At 31.4% G+C, this 27,008-nt stretch overlaps 5 protein-coding genes across 5 annotated transcripts in view; 4 read left to right on the forward strand and 1 right to left on the reverse strand.

Annotated features, from left to right (window-relative positions):
* Nucleotides 1-2,802, forward strand: part of LOC105620269 (BRCA1-associated RING domain protein 1) — a 3,015-nt gene extending 213 nt beyond the window's left edge. The window contains exons 2-8 of the mRNA XM_012201774.1: nt 157-345; nt 416-575; nt 1,117-1,197; nt 1,275-1,471; nt 1,548-1,766; nt 1,860-1,969; nt 2,120-2,802. Of these exons, the coding sequence (XP_012057164.1) occupies nt 157-345; nt 416-575; nt 1,117-1,197; nt 1,275-1,471; nt 1,548-1,766; nt 1,860-1,969; nt 2,120-2,616 (1,453 nt within the window). The 3' untranslated portion in view covers nt 2,617-2,802. The remainder of the gene's footprint in view (nt 1-156; nt 346-415; nt 576-1,116; nt 1,198-1,274; nt 1,472-1,547; nt 1,767-1,859; nt 1,970-2,119) is intronic.
* A 320-nt stretch (nt 2,803-3,122) lies between these two features.
* LOC105620270 (uncharacterized protein C15orf41 homolog) lies at nt 3,123-4,806 on the forward strand. Its single transcript, XM_012201775.1, has 6 exons — nt 3,123-3,220; nt 3,417-3,521; nt 3,620-3,750; nt 3,846-3,925; nt 4,098-4,147; nt 4,419-4,806. The coding sequence occupies exons 1-6, from the start codon at nt 3,123-3,125 to the stop codon at nt 4,804-4,806; spliced, it is 852 nt and encodes a 283-aa protein (XP_012057165.1).
* Nucleotides 4,807-5,315: 509 nt separating this feature from the next.
* On the reverse strand, nt 5,316-6,705 carry LOC105620271 (protein FAM50 homolog). The gene is made up of 4 exons (XM_012201776.1): nt 6,003-6,705; nt 5,731-5,885; nt 5,529-5,641; nt 5,316-5,436 (listed from the first exon to the last, which is right to left on the reverse strand). Exons 1-4 carry the CDS (start codon nt 6,703-6,705, stop codon nt 5,316-5,318), a joined length of 1,092 nt encoding a protein of 363 aa, XP_012057166.1.
* Nucleotides 6,706-8,117: 1,412 nt separating this feature from the next.
* On the forward strand, nt 8,118-11,705 carry LOC105620272 (dipeptidyl peptidase 3). Its single transcript, XM_012201777.1, has 4 exons — nt 8,118-8,272; nt 9,274-9,571; nt 9,671-11,432; nt 11,548-11,705. Exons 1-4 carry the CDS (start codon nt 8,118-8,120, stop codon nt 11,703-11,705), a joined length of 2,373 nt encoding a protein of 790 aa, XP_012057167.1.
* Nucleotides 11,706-14,671: 2,966 nt separating this feature from the next.
* LOC105620273 (DNA polymerase alpha subunit B) lies at nt 14,672-25,608 on the forward strand. Its single transcript, XM_012201778.1, has 6 exons — nt 14,672-14,750; nt 15,383-15,609; nt 23,505-23,608; nt 23,987-24,766; nt 24,914-25,129; nt 25,293-25,608. Exons 1-6 carry the CDS (start codon nt 14,672-14,674, stop codon nt 25,606-25,608), a joined length of 1,722 nt encoding a protein of 573 aa, XP_012057168.1.
* The last annotated feature ends 1,400 nt before the right edge of the window (nt 25,609-27,008 follow it).

Below are 27,008 nucleotides of genomic sequence, written 5' to 3' on the forward strand. Positions count from 1 at the left end.
TTATTATATATATATATATATATACACACACACACACACACACACACACACACACACACACACACACACATACACACACACACACACACACACACATATATTGTATTTACTATTTTATACATACTTTATATAACATGATCACTTTTTTTTATACAGTGGATCAAAACCAGTTTCTCCTGTAAGACTCATAAATTGTGGGCATTTCTTTTGTCATAATTGTATCAAATCTGCAACGAAATGTATTAGATGTGATATACCAGTGCAACCAAATGAAATAAAATCTGATCATTTAGTATCCAGTCTTATACAAAATTGCGATGTTATTGCAGAAATTATTCATAAAAAGTTAGAGGTTTGTTAAATAAACTATGTAAATAAACTATGTAAATAACAATGTAAAAATAAATTATTTTAGAGATATATGGAACATTACTACTGATGCATCTAATATATCAAAGGATAATACAATATCTGCAATACTTCCTACACCAAAGAAACAGGGTCATATATCTATGAGAAATATAAATAAACGAAATCCCAAAGGAGAAACACCGTTACATACAGCATGCTTGCAGGTATAGATATGAAATACTAATATTGTCTTTACTACTTTGCTTTATTTAAAAATATAATTTATAATACCTTAATTATTACATCTCAAGTACTATATAATAGGGTTATTAAAAAACATGTTTTAAACATATTTAAAATGTTTTAAATATATTTCAAATATGTTTCTTTTAATACTTGGTTTAATCAATGTACTATTCTGTTTTTTGCTCTTTGTCTCGTATTTTTTTCCTTTTTTTATGACAGTCTTATCGATAATACTGTTTTTTTCACAAGTTTCTTGTCTCTTTCGAAATTTGATTTTTATCTCAGGTAACAGTAAATGAAAAAACTGAATAAGAAGCAAAAAGGCAAGAAATAAAAAGTGAGTAAGAAGCAAGCCAAAGAGCATATTATAGATTAGGCTTTAAAATATATTCAAAAAAATACATTTAAAAAAAACACATGTTATGTTTTTTTAACATTTTCTTTTACCAACCCTGCTATGTACATTAAAAGATAATTTTAATTTCTCTAAGAAAACTTCAAGAGATGATTATTTTACAGAACAATGCTGAACGAGTTAAATATCTCTTGTTGCTTGGTGCAAATCCTAATACAAAAGATAATGCTGGTTGGACACCATTGGTAAAAAAGAAATCGATATGTTTTTTTGCAAACTTGTCAAATTTGGATTATATATATTATTCTACATAATATTTCAGCAAGAAATGGTCAATTTTGGATATACTGAAATATGTAAGTTGCTACTGAATTGTGAAGCTTTGCCCGATATATTAGGTTTTAAGAATCGAAGTCCACTACACGAAGCTGCTAAGTATAACAAAATTGAAGAAGCTAAGCTGTTGTTGCATTATAATGCAGACAGAAATCAATGTGATCAATATGGCAAAAAACCTATGTATGTACATGTTTTATTGTAAAGCATACTTACTAAAGATAATTTTATTACATAATTTTTTAATGTGATCATGCAGAGACTACTGTAAATCAGAAAAGATGCGACAACTTCTGATGGATTTACCTAGAACTCCGTCAAAAAAGATATCAGATTTTAATCAAACTTTAGATAAATCTATTCTTCGTATAGGATGCGACAAATTTGTGATTCTTGCGTCAAATTTAAAATTTGTAAATCAGAAATTGCTCCGTCTCGTGGCCATAAAACATAAATTCAAAATTTTGTCAACATATAGGTACTTATTCATTCTTTTTATATATTATTTTATTATATTGTTTTTTTTTTACAGTAAAATGCAAACGAGTGTAATATAATCAACTTATTTCAGACCATCTGTTACACATGTCATAGTAGAGGCAAATGAGAAAAATATTACAACATTAACACTTGACGTCTTATTCTCAATTGTTTGTGGAAGTTGGCTTCTCAGTAGCGAGTGTAAGATAAAATTATGCTTATAATGAATTTTATGCTGTGAATTGTTTGCTTAAATATATCACAATAACAATTATATTTATGTAAAATTGTTATCTAAATAAAAATTTAAGCGATACAAAATTAATATTTAGAAAGAATTAACATTTAAAGGGATTCAACTGGCAGAAGATATGGATGAAATAGCTAATATGGATCTCGAATTGTTTGAAATTAATGGCGCGCCCACTCCTGGTATTCCAAGGAAAGCGAGACTGAACAATGAATATCAAAATCCACGTCTTTTCAATAACTGTTTCTTTTATTTTGCTTTGCAAGCAAATACAACTTATCATATTGCTAACATAAAATTTACTAAGGATAATCTAATAAGACTTGTAAAGGAAGGAGAAGGAACAGTACTTACTAGACAACCAGATCCAGAAGATCTAAAAGATATATCACGAGTGATACCTTTCCATACCGCGAATGATTCATCTCATCCTTTACACAAATGTACACATTATATTATATATGTACCAGGTAGAAAGACAGGTGAACCGCTTATTAAATATAATATGCCACATATCAAAAGTCTACCGTTAATATGGCTTATTGAGTGCATCGAAAAATTTACTCTTGTCGATCCAGCTCACCTGGGATTGTGCTAAATGATCTTATACAAAGATTAATCCAAAAGTAAGTTTCCCTACTTTAAGAATAATAGAAAAACAAATTTTAAGTCTTAAAAAATATTTTACATTTTGTTTACTTTTTCAAAAAAATGACATTTTTTCTATTGTATCACGCATTTATTGTATCATATAGAATTTGTTTGGTTTTTAATAAATTTATATATTATATATTATGCGTTATTATTGCAAACATTCACATGATATAATATAATATATAGGGACTGTATAGATCCGACCATGGTGGAAGAATTAATTCATAATTAATTTAATCAACAGGATTCCTTACAGCAAAATTTCTGGCTACCTTCGTTATTCCTATTTATTTTTTTATTTAGATAATAAAAGTAATTCTATTTATAGTGCGTCTGCATTTATCGCTTCTCCGTTGTGCATGCGCGGAATGTTTATGTCGCATGTTAAGGCGCATGACAGCTGGAGCATTTCAATGAGGTTACGATAATCGATGTAAACAATTTTAAACAATGAAGACCGAAATGTACAATGAAATAATGATGACAATTCGTAATTTTCGAGGCCTGTCGAGAGATTGTGCCAAAGTGTTAAAGGAGAAATTTAATAAGTAAGAATTCTTTTTATTAAGATATTAATTTTGAAGGTTAAGTAGTAAAATTAAATAATTTGCCGATTAAATAATATTCTTTAGAAATTCTTTAAAAACGTGCCAATCTAATATAATTATGTATTCTCCTTATTTTTAATCGATTTGGAATTATTTAAAAATTATTTTATTTATGAGATTTTTTATTCTTACATAGCATCCATCCAAACACGCTGTACAGCATCTTATCGTTAGAAATACAACAGAAAATGAAAAACAATCATGTCAGACTGTTTGGAAACAATAAAAATTATTATGACAGGTAAAATAGCTTTAAAATCATCATAAGCGATTATACATATATCAGAAAAAAATTTACTTTTTTAAATTTAATTATAATTCGCTGTTTTTAAATCCTAGTTACTTGGAAGCAGTGCAGAACGGAGAACCAGTAGGCATTCTGCTAAGGATAGCAAAAGATATTGACGCTGCACCAGCTCTATTAGCACGTAACATTTTAGAAAAATACTGCATGCGCGACAATGCAAATGGTAATTCTTAATAATCAATGATTAATAGAATGACAAGCAGGATAATTAATTTTAAAGCTTTTTGGACTTTAAAGACATGTAAAATTTTATTTCAGTTTCAAAAAATCTAATTTCCAAACTATTTAAGGATACTACACTGATTGATGATAAGGATCTCGCATATGAAATTTATTTGGTAATTAGTCTAAGAAGATATATAATGTTTCATAAGAAGAAATTACATATCTTGATTATTAATTTAATATATCTAATTAATTTAATATATCTAATTACAATGTAAATTAATCTACATATTGATTAATATATATCTATATATCTTAAAAAAAAACTCATTTTCTCTTTTTCAGTGTACATTATATGATGATCTGTATGGACCTATAGCTGATGCAATGGGAATGTAAGTGTCCTTCATTACTTCTGTTAAGACTTTATGTTTATACTGCATTTTCTAATATTATAGATATTTATCGAGTAAAATTCTTTGTTTTTATAAGGAAAGTAAAAGAAACAATATTTAATAAAGAGTGTTTCTTAGAAACTTATACTTTTTGATTTTTATTAAATGCTCTGATATCTTTTGTTTTTCAATTTTTTTGACAAAATTATGAAAAAATAAAACAAATTAACAAATTACAAAACTTACACAAGAGAGAAATATATTTTTTCAGATGCATAGGACAAGAATATGAAATTAAGCTTCAAGATTGTTTAATACAAAGAAATATTGCATTTCGTAACGAAGAGCACTTACGATTACGAGGCTACGACAAGACTCCAGATTTTAAATTGGAAGTACCGATTGCGGTGAATGGTTATGTGATAAACTGGATTGAATCTAAGGCACGATTTGGTAACATGGATGTTCATCAAAAATATATGAAGGAACAATTCTTAAGTTATTGGAACAGATTTGGATTCGGACTTGTCATTTATTGGTTTGGATTCCTTGATTGTCTCACCAAATCGACTGAGAAAAAGTTTATTATAATGGACCATTTTCCCGAAAATATTATATACATGGATCCGGCTTGTATCAAATCTACAAATAGTACGTGATTATAATCGACATAATCGAATATATTTATTTTTGTACAATTATCTTTAAGCTAATGATTCGGCTTAAAATTGTAAATAGAGCTATGCTAAACGATCTAATATTTGGATCAATATTTTAATATTATTGCTGATTATTTATCGAATTATATTATCGAAACGAATCAAAGTATAATTTTGTATATTTTCGTATTAATTATAATTATTAATATTCGAGTCATTAAATTATTCATACTTTCTTTTTTTATATTTTTCCCCAAATCTTTTAATATCTTAATTAAATTACATAATAAATGTCAAATAAACTAAATGCTACTGTAGCATTAACACATTAAAATCACAGTCGTTAAAAATAAACATGATTACAAAATATATACATATATTTTACAATCTATCTCGCAATGAATCAATTACGATGAAGTAAAGCCATTCGACAGCATTATATTGTACATTATATTCTCTTTGAATTTGAATTCTTTAATCAATGTTGAACAATTTATTGAATCTAAATCTTAGATCTTATCTTTTTTCCTGTTTTTATCTGATACTGTATACTTGTCATAACTTTTTGTTGGATCAAAGGGTTCCCATCTACTTGCTGGAAAAATGTGTTTATTCCTCTCGTACCATGATCTAAAAATATAAAAAGGATAATAAATTATAAGAAATAAATTGTGCGAAAAAATTATACAATATAATCGAACTATTTCTTTATTAATGAATACCTAAGTAAAACTTTTCCAGCATGTGATTCTTCAGTTTCGACAGAAGCATCATGCATAACTCGAATATCATCATGAACGTCAAATGTGAACAAAGGCCCACTTTTTCCTCGTGCCTAATTGCAACATTAATGTATTACATATTAAAATAAGATACCAACATTGTATTATTGCTTGATAAGCTTTATTATTTGAATATTTTTACCTTAGTTACGATAAAATCATAGAATGTATAATGATGTGGTAATATAAGATCCTCCTTGACATACATTAACTGATCTGCCATTACTGTTTTAAGCTCACTAAATTCACGTCTCAGGACTTCCAGACATCTCTGAAGAAGCTGATAGATAGAATTACCTGTGTGTAAAAAAAGGGAAAGGAAATATTTTAATAAACTCAGTACATGAAGTAGAATTACATAGAAAAACGTATTTTTATAATTTTATAATTCTTTAATCGCCTTAAGATATTTACCTTTCTTCATTATAACACTCCTACGATGGCCAGATCCATCCCAATAACTGAATGTGATTTCAATTTCTTCTTCCTTCAATGCATTCTGCTTTCTAGCCCATTCTTGTCTCAATTCCTCTCTAAGTTTATTTTCCTCTTCTTCTCTTTCCCTATCTGGTAAAAAACTTGTATCTACATCTGGGTTTTTTTTAATTTTCTTATTACATCGAATATCATCTGATTTTATAGATTTTTCTGTATTGTTTTTGTCAGAAATTTCAGTTTCAGTTTCAGCTTCAGCTTCAGCTTCAGCTTCAGCTTCAGATTCATCTTCGTCTTCGTCTTCGTCTTCATCTAAATTAAAAGACAACGCTTGAATCTGTCTTTTCTGTTTGTTCTTTTCCGCCTGTTTTGCTGCTAACGCTCTTTCCTTTTCTTGTTCTTTTTCTCGTTCCTTCTGGGCAAGCTTCCTTTCCCGTTCTTTCACTATATTTTCCTGCTTTGCTTTCATCTCATTTAATGTGACCAAACCAATTGTGGAAGTCTTTAATTGTTGTTCAACAGCATTGTAATGAGTTGCAAACTTATTCTCTATATTATGAATCTTCAAGTCATCTTCGATTTTCTTCTTTCGTAGTTCTATTTCTTGTTGTGCAATTTCTCGCTTCTTCATCAGCTGCATGGCTCTGCCAGCTTCGCTGGCTGCTCCTTTGTAATGTGCCATGTTTTACAAGAATAATCAACTATTACTTAAGTAATAAGTACAGGAGTTTCCTGTCTCCACCAAATTTGTTACAAGATTCACTAAATCCTAGATAAAAATATATGATTTTAATATATAATGCAATATCTAAAAAATTCATTTTTAAAAAACTTAAACTGAAGAGTCTTATAATTTCAAAATTTATGATATTCTCAGAAAATTTTCATTTTATTTCGATAATTATAATGAAATATTAATTCATATATAAATATCACTTTTCATTATGTATTACCTGCAGTGCAAGTCTCCAAATATTTAAAATGTATTGAACACGATAAAAAACGAAAGATCGTAAGAAATGTTAGAATTCATAGACGTTTACACAGCTATCAAGTTCACATTCTCAGCATTTTCACGAACATCTGCAAACATCTGACCATTCTAACCACTCTGAAATGAGAAAGATTCTAGATATATGCACAGTGAAGCAAACATTCAGTATTGAAAATCCTAAAACAAGAACATTGACGTCAATTGTTATTCCATTGTTCGATACTCATTTTTAGCATCAAAGAGCATCAATTAACTTAATGTATTCTATATTTCTTCTAATTAGAATGTAATTCTAGAATTAGAAAAAATAAAGAGTAAGTTAAATCGAGATTAAAATTACTTACAATTGGAACTAATTAATTCAACTTAATCAGAAATTTGTGAAATTGACCTTTTACGAAAGAAGGAATTTTCTGTAAAATAAATATTATAATTTATGACAACAGACAAATTTAATTCGTTGCATCTGGAATCGGCTTGTTATAAAGATATTAAACATCATTATAAGAAAAACTTTACCAGTTTGCCGATAAATATAAAATTATATAATTATTATAAATTATATAAAGACTACATAAATATAAATATTCTAAATAATTTAGAAAATTGATTAGAAATAAAAATAAAAAATTAATAACGTAAACAATGATAAAGCAATCATTATCTCGAACAGCCGCGACTTATGAATATCTAGATACGGCACATATGTTCGAAAAATGTTCACATAGTACAGATATACATTTATAATAATGGGCGAATTATTATCTTATCTTTTTAAATCTAGGTACATCTATTCTAAGATAAAAGCCTCCAACGAAAGTTTCTTTTGCAATCTCCCTCACTCTTACATATACTCGCTCTTATTTAGTTGGTTTGGTAAGTGAATAGTCCGGAATTTCTTAAAACTCTGATTATTACTTTATCAATAACTTTATATTCTTATAATCATTCGAGATTCCCAAAGAGTTCATAATTCGCTGCATTTCATTGGAGACACACGAATCAAGCTGTTTATTTATATTCGGCATTACATAGATATTATTCTATATTGCTTTGCTATCGTGATTGATTTCAATTGTCTGACACTCGTGGCCTTTCAGATGTTCAGTATTATGTCGAAGTCACGAGTTTCAGTTGCATTCAGGTTAATCGCGAATTGCAAGAAACTGCATTCCACTGATTCCACATTGCCGTGTTCTACGAAGATTGTTCATAAGACAAAAATCGTTCAAGATTCAACCGGATTGTATTCGCGGTGCGTTACATTCGACATGAAATTTGAAATGAGCTCTCAAGTTGTTCTGTGAAGTTGTGTCAAACCGTGATACTAATAAACGCGTGATACTAATAAACGCGTACTAATAAATGCGTTGTTTTTTATTTTTGAACATTTAAGATTGAAACTCGCTCGCCAAACTCAATTTTTCATAGTACACATAGTATTATATAAATATAAAAAAAAGAATTTAATTGTTTGTGTTGCTTTTCCATTGTCATGAATGAATACAAAGATCATCTTTCGTACTGTATTATTGCATTGAGGTTTAATCTCAATGAAATTATATCTGTCAAGTACAGAAGCGGCGGAAAGTTTGAGATATTTTCGATATGAAATAACAAATTAACCTGGGTATATTATTATATTTTTTTACATCATTTTTTAATATCATTTTAGATGAAAATATATTCACATGGAAAAGAATTTTTTTATACTTCCTATGTCTACTTTAGGTTGCAAGGTGTTAAATAACTAAACTAACATTATTTTAATGTAAAAAAAATTAACTTTAATGTTAAACAATTTATAATTCTACTGATCTATTGGATCCAAAATGTATTTTATTTTCTTGCTAATATTTAGTTTAAAAACTTTTTCCTTGATTTGATAACTTTATTAATGCAAGATCTTTTTCTGTGAAAATTTAATTTTTATTTTTTAGAGTTTTTTAATCGTATTGACCCAAATAAAACAGATCAGCAAGATTAAATGTTATTTTAAGCTCTCAAAATTTTAATAAATAAAAATTACAATATTACATGTATTTATATTTCCTTATTAGTATTATTAAATAAAAATTATAATAAACTTTTAAAATATAAATGGAAAAATTCACCTGCAGTAGATCTCAGAATTAATACATACGGATTATGGTTTAGGACTTATTTATTAATTATCAGATTTATAAGATGTTTAAGCCATAGTTGTAGATAATTTAAATAGATGATTTCCATGACATATTTTTGTTTTTCTTTCAGTGTACAGCAACAGTGCAAAATGAGTGATATAGATAAAACTTTATATACATTGCCAAATGATCAACCTGTTGTCGCTCTGGAATGTGACACTGCCTTCAAATCTTTGACGCAAAAGGAAAAATTGTACGCTCACTATTTGAGCCAAGCGGCATGGAGGGGAGGATTGATAGTATTAATACAGACATCGCCGGAATCTCCACTGATATTTGCACTGTTGCAAAAAATATTTCTCTCAGAATCTCTCGAAGACTTGGAAAACTCCTCAGTGCGCGCTGGTATTACTCAGGAGCAATTTACGGTATAAGAAAAGCTTTCTTCTTGTATATCTTTTTTTATTTTTTAATTTTGCAGATTATTAAGTTAGCACTCACACGACGAGATACCTTTTATTTTTCAGGCTTTCTTAGTTTACAGTTCTGGGATTTTTGCAAATGCAGGCAACTATAAGGCCATGGGCGATACTAAAATTATCCCCAATATTCCGAAAGGTTTATTTGAGGCAATAATAAAATCTTCAAAAGCTTACAAGACTAATTCTAAGGAGATGCAAGATCTATGGAATAAAATATCAGAACCCATGTTTTCCTTAAAGGGTAAATTAAAATCATTAGGATTGGGTGACAAAGGTATCACAACTTATTTCTCTGCAAACTGTACTGAAGAAGATGCCGACAAAGTTAACGCATTCATGCAACATAAAGGATTAGAATCTTGTAATGCAAGATGCTTCAAGACAGTAGTGAAAGATCCCGCGAGTAACGATAATATTAATATATATGAAATCAAATTAGCATCAGTAGAGATGTCAGATAATCCTAAAGTGACACTGCCCGAGGAAACATTTGGAAATGCCAAATTTAAAATTACGAGAGGAGATTACAGCAAACTCTTGATGCCTGTTGTGAAAAACCTCCAGAAAGCCAAAGAATACGCGTCGAACCAGATTGAAAAAAATATGCTGGAAAAATACATCGAACATTTTAAAACAGGATCTTTAGACGATCATAAGGACGGTTCTCGTCTTTGGATAAAGGATAAAGGACCGTCTATCGAATCCTATATCGGCTTTATTGAGACGTACCGAGACCCCGCGGGTCAACGAGGAGAATTCGAAGGTTTCATAGCGATAGTGAATAGACAAATGTCTGAGAAATTCGCTACACTAGTCAACAGAGCCGAGGAATTTATCCCCAAGCTGCCTTGGAACAAGGATTTCGAAAAGGACACATTTTTGAGACCGGATTTTACCTCCTTGGACGTTTTAACGTTCGCAGGTTCTAGTATTCCATCGGGAATAAACATTCCAAATTACGATGAGATTAGACAGTCCGAAGGGTTTAAAAATGTATCGTTAGGAAACGTTATACCTGCTCATTTAAAGGATGTTCGTTCGATTCCATTTTTATCTGATGCTGATCAGGCGTTGATGCATAAGTATAGGGTAGCTAGCTTTGAGGTGCAAGTTGGTCTTCACGAGCTTCTCGGTCACGGTACCGGTAAATTATTTAAACAGATGGGACCGGATATGTACAACTTCGATCGTGATACTGTGATAAATCCTCTTACCGGTAATAAGATAGACAAATTCTTTTTGAAAGGAGAGACTTACGATTCTAAATTCGGCTCTCTGGGATCTACATACGAGGAGTGCAGGGCGGAGGCAGTCGGTCTTTACTTGAGCTTGGAGAAAGAAACAATGAAAATATTCGGTCACGAGGGACAGGTAGCGGAGGATATAATCTATGTGAATTGGTTATCTCTGCTATGGAGTGGTTTTGCAAAGGCTTTCGAGATGTATCAACCGTCCACGCAAACGTGGTCTCAAGCTCACTCTCAAGCACGTTATGTCCTGCTCAGAGTGTGCCTGGAAGCGGGCCAGGATTTCGTCAATGTTGTCGAAACTGAGGAAGGAACCAATCTCCGTATGACTGTCGATCGATGCAAAATCTTCACGGTCGGCAAAAAAGCCGTCGGAGATTTTCTCCTGAAGTTGCAAGTTTATAAAAGTATGGGAGACTTTGAATCGGCTAAGAAAATGTACGATAGATACAGCGAGGTACCTGAAAACGGACCATACCCATGGGGTAGCTGGAGGGACTTAATCCTGTCTCGCAAAGAACCAAGGAAGATCTTCGTTCAATCAAATACATTTATTGATGGTTTGTATCAAAATCCTATACATTATTGCTATTTTTTAAATATTTGTATTATCCATGTATTGTACTTATGTATACTTGTATGATAATTTGTAGTCTAATTTTTTATTTGTTTTAGATCTTGATTCTAATAACGTGATACTGAAAAATTACAAGCCGTCGTTCGCGGGACTTATTCAATCATGGGTAGAAAGATTCCCAAGTTTAGACATATCTGAAATGTTGATAGAACTCTGGGAAAAAGACAAACAACATTTTGAATCGGAATATTACTAAAATATTTAACCAAACGACTAAATCGTTAAAAATTTCATGTAACTCTGTACGCTCTTTCGTGTCTGGCTATTTACCAGAACAGCAGATGTTACATGTGCAGAAATATTACTTTTTTACGCTTTATTTTTTATTAAAGTACTAATGGTCGCGTTTAAGAAGTTAGTTTCTTCTTTTAGTATGACTTCCAATTTTCATTATAGATTCAATACGACCAGTGAAAAAAAAAATCAGTGAAAAAGTGCGTAAGTCGAATAAACGTTTTAAGATAATACAAATACACTCACACACAAAAAAAACGGGCCACTAAATTTTTGCACAAAATTTTTAATATTTTCAAATTAGCAATAACTCAGTGAAAAATCATCGTAGATGATTGAGATGATTAAAAAAGCCTTTTAAAGTTTAAAATTTCTACTATCAGTACTTATACTTTAAAACATATACTTTAAAACATATATATTTTAAAAAACGATCTTACTGATATTTTATGGAATTACACAAACATAAACAAAGATGCATAAAATTTCAAAATTTTTTATGAAATTTGCGAAGTTCCACGGCGCCAATTAAAAATTACGCACAAATGGGATTTACAGCTTTCGAAAGAGTGAATCTTTAATTTACTTTTTTATAGACATCTGTACGCTTTTTTACCGAGTTATTTAACATTGAAGCAAAAAAAGTTCTTATTTCAAGTACCGATCTGGAAAGTAGAGATTTCAAACTTTAAAAGGCTTTTAAAGCTTTTTAAACATTTTGTTATGATGATTTTTCATTAAATTATTGCTATTTGAAAATATTAAAAATTTGTGCAAAAATTTAGTGGCCCTTTTTTTTTGGCGTATGAATATATATGTTAGGAGTGATCACAATAATTTCATTAAAACTTTCAAAAATCTTTTTGTTCATACTCTTACGTTGCAGCTCTGCAGAAGTTAATGCTTAGTAAACGTTTTGCGATTGGATTATATTTTTAAATCTAATTATTTTAGAGGAATAGTTCTATTTCAACAAAAAAAACTTTTAATATTCTACTGAATTCTATTAAACGTGACCATTGATTATTCAGGATTGAATGTGTATATATGGTCAATTTAATTTTTTTTAAAGCTGTATGACTGCAAATTGTATCATATTGTGATCCATATTCCACGATATTCTACCGCGATATTCATCACTAAATTATTTGATCCTGTTCAAAATTTATGGACAGCTAATTTAGCGCTGAATGATGAATACAAGAGGATGTATTTATGCCGGTATTCATAGTCTGTTCTTATTTCAAGATCATAAATATATTTCGTGTATTGATTGGGCCATTTTTGTGACTTTATCATCATGCCACATGTCATCATGTAGTGATCCACAGTTTTTGTTTGCGTTTATTTCAGTAATATATTAGACAAGTCACTGGAGAAATCCAAAGAAATTGTAATAGTTTGATCCACTGAAGTGGATCATAAATCCAATAAAGGACAAGAAGAAGAAAAGTAATATGTTATTAAGAGTAATTAAGTAATATATATTTAATAATGATAAAAATAAAATAAAATTTTATTTTAACAAAGAAGGCCTAATATAATAATATTGCATTAAATATTATAATGTATCCACGTATGAGATAAAAAATTATTTTATAATTACGTTTTTTTATAACCAGAATATTAAACTGTTTGAACAGAAAGTTCACATCTTAAAATTGTATTTAATATAGTCCTTATAAATATAAGAATCGATTATGAATACCAGTCTTACAGTTAGAAATATTTCGAGCTTGTATATGTAATATAAAGATATCTATACATTATATATGAATATACAATTACTTTATAAATACAAGTTAAAAAGTCTAATTGTATTATAAATAATATACAAGTATTTTAAATATAATATACAAGGTGATTTGTAATCAATGCATGAATTAAATAAACATAATAACATATGAATGTTGCAATTAATTAATATAATACTTGGATCTTTGACGTTCGTCGTTTGAATTATGTCAATCGAATATGCAAGTACTTGAAAAAGTGTGTTTTATATAGTTATGTTTTATATACTTACTTAAACATGTTTTATATACTTATTTCTTCATATAGGCAAAATCTATTTAGATCTGTTTTTTGTAATCATATTAGGGCTCAAACACATTGAAAGGAATAAGAAAAACAAGGAATAACAGATTTCAACTTATTAAAAACCGTGTATTCTGTTTTTATAATAGGTTGAAATCTGTTGTTCTTTTTATTTTTTATTCATTTCATTATGTTTGAGGCTTGAGTCTTATACTTCTGAACTGAAGTATCTAATCAAATTTTAAGGAAAAAGAAAAATAAGAAATACAAAGAATGAACTTTATATAACTTAATATATAATTGAATATTTTTTATGTTTTTGATTTTTATGTCTTTTTTTTTTTAAATCTGATTGGATGCATTCACTACTACTATAGGTGCGTTCGGAGAAACGCTATTAGTGCTATTGTTACAGTCCTATTGTTGTATCCTTGTTTTACGTTTAATAAACGAAGATAGAATGACACAATAATACTAATAACGTCTATCCGAACGCATCATAGAACTCTTGCCTGCTACAGATTTTTGGATTGACCGAAATGTGCCAATCAATTGCAAGAACTTACTGAATACTATTGCATTTCAGACGATAGTATTCATTTCATGTATAAATTTATTTGTGTTTGAAATTTTCTAAATTTCCGCATTTGAAACGATTTAAAATGAAATAAACACAAATCGAGCATAAATAAACACATTTCTTAAAAAGAAAAAACAACGATTCTGAGTGTAAAAAGTGCAACTAAAGTCTGTATCTCTCTATATATATATATCTATACTCCATGCTACATCCTGTTAAATCCAAAACTGAAAACTGCTGAAAACTCAACTTTTGGCGGCAATAAGCAACAAGAACGCATAGTAGAAACAAGTGTTTCAAAGTACTTCAAAATGGAAGATAAGGAATCTTTGCGGAAATTGTTCCTGGATTTAGGCTGTGAAATCGAGAATGATGCCGTTCTCGATAAATGTAAGTACTTTCAAGATTTACTGCAATTTTTTCAACTCTAACGTCAAAAATCTTTTCTTAAAATCATGTCTTGTCTCGACTTGTTCGGATCACGTTACTCATTGAAAACTTAATTTTGATTGTATTGAAGGTAGAATTGTAACTTTGAATTGCATCGAATGGTCAAATGAATATATCTTTTGTAAAACAAAAACATTTCATATGTGATTTAAAACGGATGTCCAGACTTTCTCGTATAACCTCACTTTTGAAACCGAGAAATCCTTCACTTTACGTTGGCTACAAATAAATACTTAAACGATTTAAAAGAAGGCCAGTATTATTAATGGCAATTAATTTTCATTGTCACTGAACTTAATCTTTTAAAATTTCTTTTTAATTTTAGTTTTGCAACAAGAAACAAAAAAATTTTAAGTTAAACACGCGATTAAAGTTAAACAATGTTACTCTTAACTTGAACTGAAGTCAGAACAGAAGTTTCTTTGTTTATCTGAATTTATAGAATAGAATTTTAGAATAATATAATTTTGGAATAATAGAAATATTTAAGATTTCGTTCACAAATATTTTTAATCGAGAAGTAAACGATATTTTTGATTGGAATTAGTCTTCCTTAATGATGTATTTCATAGGTTTTGAATTCTGCAACAATTACGATGTGGACTTGGATAAGCTTACGGAATTGTGGCTTACATTTTGCGTCAATAACGATGCAGATATCCAGCCTACTATTGACAATCTCATTAAGATGGAACATCTGATATTGAAGAAGGATTACAAATTGAAAGAATCACATTACAATGAAAACGATGATGTACTCAGCATGTACGGCTGTACTAAAAGTGGACCATCGTCTAAAGTGAGTTTTTACAATTGTTTTCTACATCAATTTTATGTAAAAAGTAGGTATGATAAGTTGTTAAATTCTAAGCTTTAGTTGGAGATAACTTGCCTAATATATAGTCAAATCATGCTTATAATGTGTTCACAGACACTTATATAAATTATTGTGTATTTTTCTTAAAACTGTATATATTTTTGACTTTATAATTAGAATTTATTTTAATATTCTTCGACTTATAAATAAACAATGAATCCGAGAAATTTTGGCAGAGTAATATGAAATTTTATGAAAATGTAGAGATTTTTTAAATAAAATTTATATTTGAATATAAAATTGAATATAAAATATTTGAATATAAAATACTGAATATAAAATTGAGGAGACTGTCAAAAATGTGTACATATTTCTGGCTTTATAATTGTAGTTTATTTTAATATTACTTTAAAATTTAAGAATACACGAATAGACGCGAAGCAAAAAAAATTAGTAATACGAATTGTAAAAAAACTAGAAAGATCTAAAACTAGAAAGATCTAAAAAATTCTATTTATATTTGTGACTAAATGTGAAGAGACTACTTGTCAAAAAGTATATTTTTAGCAAATTATAATTTATTTTAATATTTCTCAACAATTTAAAAATACATGAACTACACATAAGACAATTGTTGGCAGAATAATACAGATTCTAAAAGAATCGAGAAAAATTCTTGAAATATTTCTCGGTCAATAGTTTTTCGGGAAGAGTACCTACTTAAAAAATAGAAATTTCTTTTCTCGAAAAAATAGAATCCTTTCAAGTATTTTATTATTCATCCTAACAACGTCATAAATCATTCAAGATAAATATCTACTTGAACGATTTTATTTTCCTTTTGAAATTTTTTTGAAAATTTCTTCATCTTAAGAGATCTTCGACCTTGTGAATAGTATTACTGGCATTGTTTCAACAGACCCTTCACGTACCTAAATAATTTATCTACTGTCAACATTGTTTTATTGTTTGTGATGGATCTTCCGTACAAAATATCTCTTCATAAATTTCACATTCCATTCACAACATCGTACTGCATTTTATTCTCGTCGAATCGAAGAATTTTTCAAACTTGTCTCTCGGCAGTATCGAAAAAGGAAAAAAAAAGCGATTGAAACAGCATTAGAGAATCTCGTGGTGGCACTGTAATTCCCGCCAGAAAAATCGCTCAGGTAGATTTTTTCCCCCGCCCCTTTCACGTCGTTCCACATTCGTGGCTCTCTTCCGAAGGATCTCCCTGAGGAGGGAAGAGGGGAGGACAACCCGTTTCCATTGGCGGAACGAGGACGAAGAGCGCGCTGTGTGACTGGAGGGGTGGAGGGAGGGAGGGGGAAGGTTCTTCCTCTGTCTCCCTTCTCTCTTCTCAACGAGCCAAGCAGATCTCTTTCAAAGGGTACGATTTCAGTTTTCAAGGACTCCGGCGCGTCGTTTGTCGGTTCGTCGTTTGTTCTTTCGTATTTAATCGCGCGTCTCGTCACTTCGTTAGTGCCGATCACGCGCGATCCACGCTCCCGACTGTTCGACGATTCATCAAATTGGTACGCACCTCGGCGATCGCGTTACACTCGGTATCGGTCGGTGCGGCGATATCGAGCTCGGTATCTCTCGATGGCGTCGGGCAACAACGCGTCACCGCCATCGGCGTCCGACAATCGCGTCTCCGCGAGTGAAATTATCGAGTCTTCGGAAAGTTGGATTCTTCACACGACGATCGTCTCGGAATCGCGCGGGAAAACGCAAATCGACGGCTTCGGGAGAACGTTATTCCTGCGACGTCGACGATTACGTTGACATGATGGTGTGGGAGAGGAAACACGAAGCGATAACGACGGCCATGATGGTTCGGTTTCGGCTTGAGAGAGAAGCTCGCGAGTGCAACGAGCAAGTCCCGCCGATCGCGCGTTCATATCGAATCCTCGTGAGAAGAGGATCGAGATCCAATAGAGAAATTTGGAAGGAAGCGAGAGTCGAAGCTTCGATTCCGCTCGATCGTTCCTCGCGTCGCGATCGCTCGCGACGCGCGCGCGCGCGCGCGCACGCGCATGCGTGAGAAAAGGCGCCGCGTCGCGCGGACGCGAGTGCGACGACCGTTGGCTTCGACGAATCCTGTTGATTCGCGCCGCTGCAACGCTACAACCTGTTGCTCCGACAACGAACGATAAAGGTATTCCCGTAGTCTGTTCTTTGCAGAGAACGCGCTGCTTTTTCCACTCCGAGGGAAGTAGGTATATAATTAGAGTTTAATTAGGTATACCGGAGAGAGAGAAGATGAGAACACAAAGAATACCGAATGAACAAATCTCACAGTGATTCTCTTTCTATTCGATATCGATTTTATGGATTGGATTCCGGATACAGAGAACTCGCGTTAGGTAATTGGAAAAAAAAATCTTTGTTGCATAAGAATAAAAGTTCTTGTTAATTATTCGATTTAATGTTACGCGTTTCCGCAAATGTGGATTAACTTTATTTTTGGTTTCATTGATTTTTATCTTTTTCTAATTCTTGGAACTAGAAAAAGACAAAGAGCTAATTGAAGATTAAATTGCATTGATAGAAATTGGTTTAAAACTTGGTTTCATCAAGGTAAGATTGATTTTGATCTCTGTTTAATTTATTCATTATTTATCTCATTTGAATTCTAAGAATAATATCCGTTTCCTCATCAATATAGATTAATTTTAATCTCGGTTTAAACTTCCTTTTTCTAAAAATTTAAAAAAGATAAATAAGTCAAACTGAGATTAAAGTTAATTTTTATTGTTGGAGCCAATTTTTAGAATTTAATAAAATAAAGAATATTCTCTAAATTCTTTGGAGTGGAATCTTACTTTAAAGAATAAAAATTGAGTTTTGAAAAAGAGAAACTCTATTTTTAATCATTAACAGTGAGATTTTGCTATTTAGAATAACAACAGATGAACTTATTTTTAACTAAATTTGTACGGTTTATTTTTTCTCCTTTTCTCTCCAACATGGAGAGAAAAGGAAGAAAGATGAATCGTGTAAAAACTTCAGCTAAAAAGAACAGATCTAATTCATTCTAAAAGTTCTAGACAGAAAAGTTCTAGACTAAATTGAAACGAGATTAAAATTAATCTTGCATTGGTGAGAAGCTGAAAAAACTGGAATTTAGAATTATAACTTAATACGTTAATTCTAATTCAACTTACTCTTCATCCGTTTCTAAGAATTCTCAGAACTTTTATAATTTTTAGAAAAAGATGAACTTTAAGTTAAATCGGGATTAAAGTCTACATTGGACGTTAATCTACATTGGATGTCATAGGTGGGATTTGAATTCTATCATTAAAGATCACAAATATAATATTTTTAATATTCCATATTGTAGTAAAATATTGAAAACGTAGTATTTTCGATATTTGACTTGACGCTAAAATTGTAATTATTATTCTCTATGCGAATCTCTTTAACAACGGGATATAATTTTTTATAGAATCCGTGAATTTTTTATTTAATTACTTTTAATATTTATTTTTTTTAATTATCGACAAGTACATATTTTTTATTCCTTTTGCTTTTAGCGTATAAATTCGGAATTTATTGAAGAAGTTTTTGTAAGAAGGAAAACAAGTTTCTCTGGCCTTCTTTCGCATTCTTGGATGATCTTTTTGACTACCTCATGGCGTTGAAGGGTCGAAATTTCCCAACGGACCTTTCACTGGCGGCACAAAATCCCCGGCCGGCTTTTGTCGGCATTCGCTCCGTCATACACTTTCTCCTCGATCGGATTGTTGTGGAATCGTCGAGAGACGCGCGTTCCCGCCGATAAGCTACGCGAATAACTTCGTGCCTAGCGATATCACATTTGACCGACGGGTTCCTCGCGCGCCCGCGCGCTCCCGTTGCTGTCTCTCCACCAATTAACCACAATTGAACAACAACTGTTCCAATCTCTTCCCTCGCCCGCACGGCTTTCGGCTCGTCGCGCGTTTTTTTCGTCTCCTGGTCTTCATGCCGCGTGACTTGGATGAGAGATGGATCGATATTCGTGGATGTTCGAATGGATGTTGCAACGGGTCGGTCGGTCGGCGACACGATATGTCATAAAGCAGCGGATGAGAGATGTGAAGGATAATCGGGACATTGACGAGAGTATTGACGAGAGCGAGAAGTCGACTTACGATAATGGACATTAAAACGAGTATAAGCCTCTTTTTCGTAAGTAGCTCCTATATATTTGTTTGTCTGGAGGCTCATTTTAGAGAATTTACTAGAATATTTATAACTTTATTAAGCAACACTTGGTGAATTTATTCATTTTTGTAATTTCATCTCGTTGCAAAAAGAAGTAAATATATATATTATGAATATTATATGAATTGTTTAATTAATCTGCAGTTTTTTTTAGATGTGATTGTTAATAAACTAATAGTTTATGCAAATTAAAGAAAGAAATAGTAAAATTTTATTTTTTATTCGGATCTGAAAAGATTCAAATATTTGTTGCAATATTTTTCTGATGAAGTTTATTTTTAACAAGTCTATGCTAGTACATTCAATACTTTTAATATTCAAGTAATTTATCATTTTTATATATAAGAGATAAGTATTTGTGAAATTTACTTATATTAAATATTGGTCTAGACTGGTAAAGTGTCTAGTCTATTTGTTTGTTGATTTTATATTTCAAATCTGTTTACTAACGTTACTGTTTGTTCGCTAATATTAGTTTGTCAATATTGATTAAGAATCTACTTTGCCTTCGCAGACATTCGAGTATATAATGTACTTTCCGTTGTCTTAAAATTGTAGAATTAATAGGAAAGTTAAATCAAACAAACAAGACAAGCAGACGTGTTCGGATTTTGAAGATCAGTTCCTTGAAAAGAAGATGAAGTGATTTCGTTTTACATATTCGATTTCAGGTTTTTTATGATCGATGTTTTTTATGATCGAAGTAATGTACATTTTTTGTATTTAAGATAAATTAGATATATTGTTTGATATTTGGCAAAAGCGAGAAGGAAAGTTTTAGTTTAATCCCTCAAAGCATGGAACATTCTAAAAATATTATTGTAACGAATCAGATTTTATTGTTGTATTGTGGCTCAGATAACATGGAATATTTCAATAATATTGAAACAACATTGCATCTAACAAAGTAAAATAGATATATGTTTAATATTTGAAAAGTGAGAACGAAAGTTTTAGTACAGTCCTTCAGGAATATTCCAACTGTATTGTTGTAATATTACTGGAATGTTCTAAGAGATACCTGGGGAATCTGGACTAAAATTTTCTCGTTTTTTTTTGTAAATATCAAACATATCTGTTTTATTTTATTAATATATTACAACTTATTGTAATATTGCTACCTGAGCAGTAAAAAAGTAGAGCAATAAAAAAAAATGTTTTTTATTTTTTATCCAAGATGGTTGTTTAATTGTCAGAGTTGATTTCTTCTTCGCTTTGTGCCTAGAATATTCGAATTAAGAAAGAATCTTTATATTTCTGAACAAATAATGTCCAGATCGTATTGTCTCATTCCTAAATATGATTATGTAAAAGCATGTAGAGTGTATATAGTAGAGTGTATATAGTAATAGACATATAAGTATATATTTTTATTATTGAAGAAAAATTTTAATGTAAATTTTAATGTGCGTTTCACTTCTCTAAGAATAATGTCACTTCTCTAAGAATAAAAGTAGATCGGATTCTATTATCTTTGTTTACTGAATACCTTGAAGAAAAATTAGTTTTAAAGCGTTAGTTTGAAGCGTTTTTGCTGGAAAAGATCGTTTTCTTCTCAAAAGTTCATTTCGAGCTTTCTTCAGTTCGTTTCTTTGTTATTCCAAATTTTTTGTCCTCTTGCCCCCCCCCCCCCTCTCTCCGACATTTACCTCCGACAGTTACCTAGAGAATGTGTTTCTTGAAATGAGGTAAAAAAATGACAAAAGTAAGTGAATTTACTAGAATACTTATAATTTTATTTGTCAATATCTAATAAATTTATTTACTTTTGTAATTTTCATCTCGTTTTAGAGATACATAATTCCCTGTTTTATTTTGAGTGCAGAAAATATAACGTATAGTAGCTACAAAGAACAGACTATGCGTACGACGAAAGAAGAAGGAAAAAAAAGGAAGAAGGGTAGAGCGAGAGGAAACGTGTCACGTGCGAACAAGTTTACTCGCAAGCGCATGCGCCTGAACGAAGCGACTCTGATCCGGAGAGATCGGACGGCGTCGGACGCGGACGAGCGGGATCGTCTCTGAACTTGATTGAAACGATGCGTAATACAGGGTGGACATTAAAAGCGATCAGGTTAATCGCAGTTAACCTCTGTACAATGGCAAGCAACGTCGTATTCTTCCTCGTATTCTCGCGCGCACACGGCAACCGTTTGCAAGATCAGCCGATTCCCTGCCTTCTTCCCTCCCCCGAAGAAAATGCTGGAAAGGGAGATCCACGCGGGAAAAGATTCTTTTCGAATTTGCCGAATGAGTGGCGGTCTAGTGCACGGTCGATAAAGTTGTGACTAGATCCACACTCATTAAGCACGTTCGAGCATTGCAGCCATCGTTTTGGAGGGAAATCAGAGATTCCCCCGAGGAGCATCTCCTTCAAAAGTCTTTCTGGCTATTTCTGTACATTGGAGTTTCCTCCATGAACAACCGATTTAGACAGATTAATAGATCTTCTGCCTCGGTGAGATTTCTCTCGCGAGTGATTCGTTCAATTGATGAGATTATCGCTATTATAGCGATGGAACGCTAGGAATGAAATAAGTTATTATTCGAAGACGGAGAAAGAGAGTAATTCCATAGACGAGTATGGATGTGGTGCACGTGCGTCTTATCATTTCGTGACTAGATACATACTCGTCTACGGCAATCTGTCTCGGTATCGGAAGCACCTCCAATGTGTGTGCTGAATGTGTGTGTCACTGAGATATATCGTTATCTGTATATTATATCAATGTATTTCGTAAGACAAACTTGTCCTTGCGGGTAGACTGGCGACGGAAAGTCTCATCGTTTCGTCGTGGAATTCACGTAGAATTATACCTCTACACTTGTATGTGTATATATAATATCTATACATATATACACAAAGAAATGTATGCAGCTTTGTAAGAAAGAATTAAAGAAGTAGTTGGAGGACCTCAAGTTCTCCTGTAAGAATGTTCATACTAGTAATTATTTTAATAATAGTGATTTATTGCGTGTATCTCGGATAGCAGTGATGATTTTCAGAATAAACAAGTTTAATAGAGATGCGCAAAAGATGAATTAATAAGATTGCAGCTATGACGCCTCTAATAGAAATTAAGAATATATAAAAGTAATAATAATAATATGGTGTATATTTGTATAATTCGTAATGTAAAACAAGTAGAGTTTAAAAACAGCAAATGCGATAAACGCTAATAATGGATGTAATTTTATTTAATTAAAATTAAGATTAATATTAAGATAAAACCAGTTTCGGATGTTTATAATTTGTGCGAATTTTAAAATCGAGTATTAGAAATATAATTTTGTTATTTGGTATTAACATAATAATAATGATGTTTATTTGTAATTTTATTTTGTATATTCAATATTTTATCTCTTTGTACTGAGAAATGATGAAATTATCGCGATCTCATGTGAATAATTGAAGAGTTTACTTCTGAACTGTCTTATAATATTTAAAAAGTATGTACAAAATTATACGTTTCGAAACTTATTATAATTGTAAATAATCTCCACTTTTGAACAGCTTGGATAAAAGGTTTCAAGCTAAACTCTTTAATTAAAGACTCGCGTTTGTATGTATACTTCACGTCAATCACGTAATATCATCAACTGACGTGGATTCGTACAGAACATGATGAATAACGCGGCTGTTTTCTTTTTTCTCATAGCGCGCACGGAGAAGTCCTGAGGTAGAAGTCGATGCGGATACACAGACTGATAAAACAAAAGCTGCGGAATACTCGTTTTCATTAGCTACTTGCACTGAGAATTCGTAAGTAGATTTTTTTGAACAGCGGGCTGAGCCCGCAATTTCAAGAAAAATTAAATATGGAATATTTTTGTAATGAATAAAGAAACTAATATATTTATGAAATATGCATGTATGCTTTGAAACTTTTGTCCTTTTAAAAAATTGAAACTAACAACATAATGATCGTAAAATTGTATGTAATTAAATACATAAATATAAATATATGTATGTATATATAATAATTTTCTAGATTTTATCCTTTTCATTTCTTTGATTTGAAATTAACAACATAACTTAATATATTAAATGTCATATGTATGCAGGCAGAATAAAGATTTTCTACATTTGATTAATTTTATGTGTTGTGAACGTTTCTTTAAAATATTGTGTCGTTTGTAGAAGCGTATCATCAAGTCAGCGTAACATAACGGACAAGAAAATCTTACTTTCCATCGGCGAAACCGTCTCGTCTTGGAAGAGAACAGATAATTTTGATGTTCAAGTTACAAAGTCTGATGAACCTCATGTTCCCAGTGACGCGAGATACATGTATGAGATCCTATCAAGACAAGGACACATTCTCACGCATGTGTGCCAGAACTTGGGTAGCAGATTGTTCAAGACATGGTTGAAGGCGAGTAGTAATGCCATCGAGGTACGTTACGTGAAAAATGTACGAAGCGTGAGCCAAACGAACTTTCGGACATTTGGTCGCATCAATGCGAAAAAGGATACCACGAACACGATAACATTGGAAGGTGGCACAAGGCGGAAGGGGATCTCGGGGGCTAACACGATCGAGCTGGACTTTCGCAATGTGAAACAATATTCTGTATTTTCCGGTCAGATCGTGGCGGTCGAGGCCGTCAATCCGGTAGGCGATACGTTATATGTGAAGGAGATATTTGCGAGATCGTATGCGCCACTCGCGTTAATACCAACACTTGAATCGAGGTTTAACATTTTCGTCGCGGCGGGTCCGTTCACCCCGTCTAGCAACATGCATTATCAGGCGTTGTGGGATTTGATGGAGAGAGTTGCATTGGACGAACCACAAGTTCTGATATTGATTGGGCCTTTTCTCGAATACACGCATCCCGAAATACAGGATAATGTCATTAAGGACACACATCAGGAATTGTTCGAGAAGATTCTCACGAGAATAATGGAATCGACGCAGTAATGTTTCACAGAATATCTTGAAGTTTTAAATTATAAGCGTTTGAAAATATTCTGATTTTTATGATTATACGGATGTAGATAAGAAGATAAATTTTATTAATTAATAAATGATAAATTTTATTAATTAAGTATGTGATATTACAGGAGGAACACGCAAGTCATACTGATAGCTTCTAATCGCGACGTACATCACGAACCTATATTTCCAACCCCTCATTACATAGTTTTCAATCGAAAGTTGTCACAAAATTATTCGAACTTAAAGGTGATGCCAGATCCTTGTATATTGAATGTCGCTGGTTTGAAAATCGGGATCACATCAGTCGACGTCATCAAACATATCGGAAAAGAAGAAATATCGTAAGTATACTCTTCTTACAATGTCTAATAATTTCAAAAGTAATTAAGTAATTAATAGACTAGACAATTTTTTTCATTTAATCTAATTGAATATACATATGTATTGCTATTTATTTATAAAAATTTTATAAGTTTTTAATAAGAGATAAATGAATGTTTGCAGCAATGTATCAGGTGATAGACTTAGTCGTCTAGTTGATCATGTGCTCACTCAAACATGCTTCTATCCCGTGTATCCTCCATCCGAGGATCTGAACGTGGACACGGAGTTATGGGAGAAGTATGCCTTTTTCGATCAACAACCGCACTTGTTGATTTTGCCATCCGATATGCGATGTTACTGCAAAGTGATCAATGAATGTATGATCGTAAATCCGGAACGCATGCATAAGTACGCTTATGCTAGGTTGAGTGTGAAACCGGCTGTCGGCGGTAAATGGAGTTCCAATAATATCTCGTGCGAGATCGCCAAAGTCTGATAGCTTTAAAGCATAGTTTTAATTTATTTTTATGAAGTATAGTTTTGGACCTTTTTAAAAAACAGAATAATTTTTGTAAAAAACTTAATAAATTTTTAATTTTTATTTTTATATCATAGTTTTCGAGTATATTAAACCATTATATCAAATATTTAAATTACTTATAAAAAAATGTCCGATTATTCAGAAAAAATATTTATGTACTTCATTTATCAAATAATCTAATGTTTCATATGGATTGTTAAAAAATCTGTTTAATTTTCCCTTTTCCTTTTTTTCATTAATATTAAGTTGATATTTGCGTACGTGAGTAGCAGCAGGACTGTTTCTTTAGTATATATTTGTAATAAAAACATGATCACGACAGTGTGTCAGCACGCAAGTTAAAACGTAGAGCACGGAATATTTAATGTTTTTGGAAAATAGATGCTTTCCAGCAAGATTTGTTCGCGTTGCTTGAGAGAAATTCCCAAAAAATTTTTACACTTAAAATAAAATAAATATATTTGAATGTTGAAAAAAAAAATTAAGATGTTTAATATAAAAAGTCCAAGTAACAGGTTACAGTATGTTAACAGGTAACAGTATGAGGGTAGGAGCGCAATCTTGCATAACGTATGATACAAAATGGATAAGAAAATCAAGCAATTAAAATCCAATATTTTATGGAAAGGAATGAAAAACTTCATTTTTTAATTGCATTTTTTAATGTATTATGCAAGATTACTGCCCTATTTCATATATATGACAAATTCCTTTAAGTGTGTTGCTTGATTACAAGATAAAGAATTTCTAGAGATTTAAAAAACTTTAGTATTCTATGGAACTCTTCTAAATCAAACATTAAAAAAATTTATCATACAATAAATGAAATATTAGTCTAGTTTGGTGATTATTTTATCTTGGTTTATTGAAAAACAGTAAGAATCGGAGCACAGTTTTGAATGCATAACAAATACATAAGAAAATTAATCAGGTATGTATTTTTTATGAAATAAAAATGATTTTTTTTATGCGTTTGTCATTTGTGGGTGCTTTTTATTTAACAAATCGACACAAGTGTGACGTCACTTTGTTATTCTATTCATTGGAATATCAAAAAAAGAAAGATATATATATATATATATATGTTTGTGTCGACTTGTGTCACTAAACGGAAAGGATCCTGTGTCTTGCTGGAAAGCACCAAGTATCTAAAAAATAAAAAAGATTTCCAAATTATCGGTCGAGTCTTTTGCGTCTCTCAAAATTCATGCAATTTCTGTTGGAGGGCACCACGCGCCCGATGCTGCTGCCCCCGCAAAGCTCCCAGGAGTTTTTCACTACTGGTGGGCTATAAAATCGGCCATTACTTCAACATTTTTGTCGCGCACGAGGAACTACGGTCAAATCGCAATGGG

The sequence above is a fragment of the Atta cephalotes genome (genome assembly GCF_000143395.1).
Source record: "Atta cephalotes unplaced genomic scaffold scaffold00025, whole genome shotgun sequence".
Lineage (NCBI taxonomy): Eukaryota > Metazoa > Arthropoda > Insecta > Hymenoptera > Formicidae > Atta > Atta cephalotes.